Source organism: Gossypium raimondii, chromosome 4, assembly GCF_025698545.1.
Source record: "Gossypium raimondii isolate GPD5lz chromosome 4, ASM2569854v1, whole genome shotgun sequence".
Classification (NCBI taxonomy): domain Eukaryota; kingdom Viridiplantae; phylum Streptophyta; class Magnoliopsida; order Malvales; family Malvaceae; genus Gossypium; species Gossypium raimondii.
This window is the reverse complement of record NC_068568.1, coordinates 43686955-43693768: the sequence shown is the minus strand read 5'-3', so window position 1 is coordinate 43693768 and position 6814 is coordinate 43686955. Positions and strand designations below refer to the sequence as shown.

At 36.4% G+C, this 6814-nt stretch overlaps 1 protein-coding gene across 7 annotated transcripts; it reads right to left on the bottom strand.

Annotated features, from left to right (window-relative positions):
- Nucleotides 1-1343: 1343 nt before the first annotated feature.
- Nucleotides 1344-6553, bottom strand: LOC105779188 (KH domain-containing protein HEN4). 7 transcript variants are annotated; one of them, XM_052629680.1, is made up of 10 exons: nt 6386-6553; nt 5140-5732; nt 4324-4752; nt 3970-4227; nt 3588-3851; nt 3387-3454; nt 3220-3309; nt 3044-3106; nt 1894-2055; nt 1344-1552 (listed from the first exon to the last, which is right to left on the bottom strand). In XM_052629680.1, exons 2-7 carry the CDS (start codon nt 5710-5712, stop codon nt 3291-3293), a joined length of 1611 nt encoding a protein of 536 aa, XP_052485640.1. In that variant the 5' UTR covers nt 5713-5732; nt 6386-6553; the 3' UTR covers nt 1344-1552; nt 1894-2055; nt 3044-3106; nt 3220-3290. The 7 variants fall into 7 exon arrangements, with proteins under 7 accessions (XP_052485640.1, XP_052485637.1, XP_052485638.1 ...); XM_052629677.1 differs by lacking the exon at nt 3220-3309; XM_052629678.1 differs by lacking the exons at nt 1344-1552; nt 1894-2055 and adding an exon at nt 2325-2909.
- Nucleotides 6554-6814: the final 261 nt, after the last annotated feature.

Here is a 6814-nt window from a genome sequence, read left to right as displayed (position 1 = left end):
TCGACAAGATACGAGCTAGTCCAACATCTATTCCATGAAATGTTGAAGAATTGGCAGGCAATAAACACAAAAGGTATTGATTGCCTCGATGAGATACCTAAGGAACAATGGACTTAATCATATGATGGAGGTCTATGATACGGGCATATAATAAAGAACCTAGTGGAATGCATAAATTCCTTATTGAATGGGGGGACGTGTCATTTGCCGATAACATCGGTGGTGAAAGAAACATTTGTTAGATAAAGGGTTGACACATTTGGTGCGAGGAAAGATATGGTAGAAAATGCAACAAGGGTGGACACTATGATGGTAGTGTGTCACTCGCATCCAAATGAAATATTTCATGTTACAACACTTCATTTTCTATGCACACATGCAATTGCTACACGTCTCGGAATATAATCTAAGTATGGTCTCTTGAGGAGATTTTGTCCCCACACTAAAAGCCATGTACAATTCATGAATGGGAAGGCGTCTCAACCGTACTTGGATGTATGGCCACCGGCCACCCACCAAAAGGCAATGTGAACAATCTCAACCTTGGTGGGATTCGAACCCATAACCTATGCCATATAGATCAATAGTTGGAGTATATGGTACCACTTATCGTCATATTGTCAATATGATGTAATATGTTATTATTCAATTACTTTTAAAGGCTAAAAACAAATTGCACTTTGTGTATATTTTTTTCCAAATAAAACTCTTTCGTCTTGGTAATCAGAATAAGGTTTGTTTCTGGTTAGAATCGAATTGCACTAAACGGTACAATCAAGAATTGGGAGACTAATCCATTCGATACATTATATGAAACCGTTTATTAATTGAATGGGTAGATTTTAGGGGTAAAATTAAAAAGAAAAACCTATTTAGTTTATACTCTTAATATTTTTAACAGGACGAAATATGAATCTTTGGCCTTATAGTCTCATGTTAAAGACAATCAAATCAAATTATATACTTACTATTATCATCTTACCCAATATCATAGTTTTTACTCAAAATAAGTAATACTGAATAGAATACTCATTAGTTTAGTGTGCACAGCGATGTATAAATGATTTTACTCCAAACAAAACGTAAATATTTAATAATAAAATAATTTAAATTTAAATTAAATTAAGATACTTTTTTATTTATATTTTTATAGATAAACGTTAAAATTAATAATTAATAAATATATATCGACCATTTATATCTATATCATCATTGCCGTCCACATCCAAATACTTACTACTGATAACAATTAAAACGTTCACAACATTCTTCAGTTCACCATTGAAACCAATCTCACCATCACAACATTCTTCTGTTGACCATCGAAACCAACACTAACTAGATTGAATAAGAATAGGGTACAAGTTCAGATTATTGAACAGCTCCACCAAACTGTTTTATATAAATGTTAGATTTAAACACAATACACACTACCAACCATAAATGCATGTATTTCTCGCAGGTTCAAATCTCTCTTCCCCACAACTAAAAATAAAATGTTTTATATCTTAAGTTCATCAACTCTCCAGCTTAGCAGGCATGTGCCCAGAACCTGCCACCAGGCCCGTTCTCATAAGAATATAAACACACTAAGCAGCGGAAAAAATGTAATAAACAATAACATTGGGAGATAAAAGCCATATCACTTAACCATAAAAAATTCATTAACTTATGTTACCCGGACTCTTCATTTTCACTAAAATATCCATCTCCTACATTTATTTGGACATGGTAGAGTATGACCCTTCAATTTATAGAAAGCTTTTTTTAAAAATTGGGTCTACCCAAGTCGGAAACAAACAAACATCCAACACTCACCCAAGTCCAGGTAACATAGACACAAGCTCCGTTTTCTCGAGTTACAAACAACAAGCAAAAACTTTAAGCTCTTACCTTCCTCTTGAGATCATTGCGCATGCCAAAATCCAAAAATCTACGGATTGCAGAAGACAAACAAGACATAGCCCTTTCTCATGCTTATGATCATTCTGCATCCAGCTCTGCAACTCCCTGAACTAGCAATTTTCCTAGAAACATTGCTATATACATATACCACTGAAAACCAATATGAGTCAACACCGTAACGGTAGACAACTCGATGCATCAATTCCCAGCATCATTAAGATAGTGCGTGCCAAAACTAGCCATACATTATTATACAATGAAGTTGTTACATGATTAAAAGGAAATGCACCATTGGCAGTCCATTTCTCTGAGGATTAAGCTGAGGGAAAGTTCTGTATTTCATTTTGAAGTTCTTTTTAGAGATGTTTTCCGAGGTATTCCCTCGAGAATTTTAAGTAGGAAAGCAAATGACAACTTGATTAATAAACATTAATCAGCTCAAGGACTACTGAGATGCTTTAGATGTTAATAACATATAATAAAAATGCCTGCAAACCAGATTGTCTTCTGCAATACTTTTCAGGGTAAACTGGTTAAGTTCAGGATAAGATCCAACCATAAATTCAGACAACTGAACAATTAAGAGAAAGCAGAAGACAAATTATAAACCAGGCACTAGGTACAACAGTCAGTGGATGGAAGAAGCAACAAGGTTTTGAACGACTAAACAAATGCAAAACTACTCAGCAGAAAAGACATCAAACAAAAAAGGAACTGTAAGGCAGCAACAGGCATTTCCGGCTAGCAAGGTTCTTGGGAGCACATATTATAGAGCTTGGTATTTTGGTGGCATGGACATGGCAAATTTCAAAGAGAATAGTAATATCTCCACATATATTTGGTCCTTCTAGGTAGTAGCATCAAGGTGGGCCCTGGTTCATCTGGTCTTCCGGTTTAGGCAGGCTTCATCAAAGTAGGCACTAGGCGGGCTTCAGGCATCGTAAATCTCAGCTGTTTTAATGGGAATGGATAGGCAACAAAGGGAAAACAAGTGCATCAGAACCCTAAATATGGAGATCGGAGAGGCTATGTTATCCAACTGTCATACACTAACATGTACCGGTCCAATCAGAGAATTGCCAGTTATAATAATAGACATAACAGAACCAAAGTAAAACTATAGTCTGTCAGCACGTACCAATCAAAAAGAATTTAGTAACCATAGTTTTTGCGCCGGGAAACAGAGTTATGGCTGGATAACCTGGTAAGAAAAGTTGGTGAGGATTGTTGCTGAATCCTAAGAGAGTAATCATATCTAATCAAAACCAAGCATGTCATAGACATGCTTGGGGAAGGATAAAGTGGCATTGTTACCCTTGAAGAAAACTTTTAAGTCATGTAGTTCACATATTTAAATATGATGCTTATAATAGTGCAATGCTCACTCATCTCAAAGCATTTCTCCTGTAGTAGATGATAGTCATGAATAGTAATATAGGCAACAACAAAGACGTTCCTTTTGAGGAAAGAAAATTTCTCACCCAGAGGGACCACTGCGTCCTGATGAATAACCTCCATAAGCTCCATAAGCACTGTTACTAACACCAATCTAGAAATATATAAAGAATCATTATTACTCATGAGCAGTGCAGTAAGAGGAGCAATAGGGCAGTCACAAGAGAACTAATAAAAGGATGACGTGAACAAGGCTCATGAAACAGTTACGTCCTCAAAAGAAATACCTGGGGAGCACCATAAGTTCCATAGCTTTCACTAGGAGCTAAATCACTGCTGCCATAACCACCAGAATAGGTATGCCCCCGTCCATGCCTCTTGCTCTCTCTACTTTCATAACTCAAACTATCTGTTCCCTCAGTTGGCATAGGGAGATATGGTAAAACTGGCACTAATGGAGAAACAACACCTTCCCTATCAAAAAAATTTGCTCTTAGCCGTGTTGTTATTTGTACAAGGGCATCCTTCGCAACATCAAGGTCTCCAGCAATCTGATAATAAAAAAACAGAGATGTTCACTTTATGCAAGTATTAACTAAAACAACTATGAACCAACAAATACAAAGTAATGATTAAGATAATACTGTCAAAACTATAGAAGTACTTCACCTGGACCATCTCATCATCTTCAGATGCAATCTTAGGAAGGTTTTCCTTAGACAAGATACGAATGTTAGCTTTTGTCATCCGCCTCATCTCAGTTACAATAGATCCTCCTTTACCAATAAGGCAGCCAATACGTGAGGTTGGCACAAGTAAACGGGTTGTGAATGATATAATTCCGGAGTCTCTTTCAACCTTCTCACTGCATCTTGGTTGCAACCTTGCAGCAGCTTCAATAGTAGGTGAAAATGTATCCTCAAAAAACTAATACATCACAAATTTTGGAACACTGTCACAAGCCTAGCACAAGGCATAACATAGAGGATTTCTAAAGAAATATAATCAAAGTTAAAAGCTGACCTCCTTGGCTGATATTGTTATTAAGCAATCATCTCCATCGCTGCTTGAGCTATCAACTTTAATGACTGCACCAGATTCCTGCCTGATCTGGTTGATTATTGCACCACCTTTGCCAATTACACCTCCAATATTAGCATTCGGACAAACTATACGAAGGGAAAATTCTTTTGATGATCTCTCATCTCTTGGAGCAGAGTACAATGAGCGTGGCCATTCTCCAGCATCACCTTTGTATCCTCCGTAAGGACCCACCAATGAAGCTAATGGTACAATCGGAGCACCAGCAGCAGGACCAAGCAGTGCACCACCAGCAGTATATGCATTGGACATGGCAGAAGCAAGCAAGTGCTGAGATCGTGAAGGATTCTCATGAAGGCGAGATGCAATTTGATGCAGAGCCTTCTTCACAACTGCAGCTTCCCCAGATATCTAAAGCCAAAAATACATATATAAATATCCAACTGTAAGAGAACATCATAAACAGTATAACCAAACAAACTAAAACAGAAATTAACTACAAAAAAATTGAAAAGAAACAAAAACTTGGAACATATTAGAATTATCTAGACATCCCAAAGAATAGGGACAAAAGACTTCAGTACTAAAGGCTGAAGTTTAAAGTGTTGAATTTTTCAACTCCGTTACCGGAAATGTTTACAGGCCCCTGCAGCCCTGCCACAGTAAAAACTCCTTGTAAATGCCCTCAATATCAATGTACAACTATGGCCCAAGCTTTGTTTTAGAGGGAAGGGGGGATTGCATAACAAATCAGAATTATCTAAAAATGCAACCTCAACTATCAAAAAGTAAAATTACCTGTACAAGTTCATCCGTGGGCAAGGCACAAGAAGGTAAATCATCCTTAAGAATGCGGATCTGAGCACCAGTTTCACTGCGTATGTTCTGAACAATCTGCCCACCCTTTCCTATGATACATCCAATCTGATCAGAAGACACAAGAAGCCGAGCAGTGATTGGGTGGCCTTCTGATTCTTCATCACCATGCAAATCTTCTGCAACAACTTTGTCATGCACCCGGAATAAAGCATCTTGAGCAGGAGAAACAAAACTGTCACCATCTTCAACAGCATTTGTCTCATCCCGTGAGCTGTAGATAGTAACCACTCGCTCCTCAGAACCAGGAACTGTCTCACCAATTCTAATCTTTGATTTAGTGTCTACTCTTAATTGCTTCACGATCTCCCCTCCCCTTCCAATAATGCTTCCTATCTTTCTTACAGGGCATAAATACCGATAAACAGTATCTTCCGAATCAACAATAAATTGCTCCCTGTCATCACCAGCATTTCTCCTTTTATTTGCTCCATTATCGGGATAGTCAAACTGAGAACGAGCCCGCTTCCCATAACTATTTCTCTGACCAGCCATATTATCAGCAGAACAATTACCTGTTTCAAAGTCTATCAAAAGCTTATTTTCACAAAATAAATTATGTTTGAATAAATACTAGAATTCAACCATTTGATCATTTTTAGTCAAATAGGATTTTTTTCAGAAAATTCAAGTGAAAGCAAATAGTAAAACTATATTGAAAACAGTGCAATTAAATAAATCCTTAACACCCCCAACAACTTAGCATTTCAACTACACAAATGCAAATGTGACCTACTAATTCCAACTTCGACCTACAAATTTATATTCTATAACAAACTAAACTCCTGCTTCTAATAACCCATCCTTAATATGACATATAATGAGGAAAAAGCAATATCTCATAGATTCTATAACATAAAAAAGAATATCAAATCAAACCCAAAAATTTCAACACCACGCATATAAATGGTCTTCTAAAATTGACCAGGAAAAAAGAAAACATTTTATCTCTTCAAACCCAATAACTTGAACCCAAAATCACCCCCTCCCCCCCCCCCCTCCCAAAAAAAAAGATTGCATGCAAAGAGATTATAAATAACAGCAGAAAAAACACAGATCTGATAAAAAAAGACTCGAAGTAAAAATAAAAATAAAAAGAACAGAAAAATCAGCAGGCAATAATGTAAATAAAGGGGAAATAATAATAGGCTAAGGATGGAGGTTTTACCTGACAAATGAAATCGATTCTCAGAGAAGACTATGAGTGTTTAGACACGAAAAAAAGAAAATATTTGTTACGCCTAGCGTCTCCTCTATTTTTGATTGATTCTAGGGTTTTGGTTGACCCATTCTTGCTTTTATTCTGTTTTCTATATGCGTTTAAATAATTAAAAAGAAGCTAGTTTCCACATCGTATGATGCACGGTTAATCCTGTCGTGTGCTATTGAAAATATGTTTTTTTTGGGTAAACAACTGAATTAGTAGCTATATCTTTACCGTGCTTTTATTTTAGTCATTCAACTATGTAAATTTTAATTTAATCACTAAATTATTTAAGTTCAATTTTTAGTCGTGTCTAAAACAGCTGGATAATGTGACTTGTTATTTCTTAGATAAATTACATGAATGGTCATTCAATTATGAGAGTGTTTTATT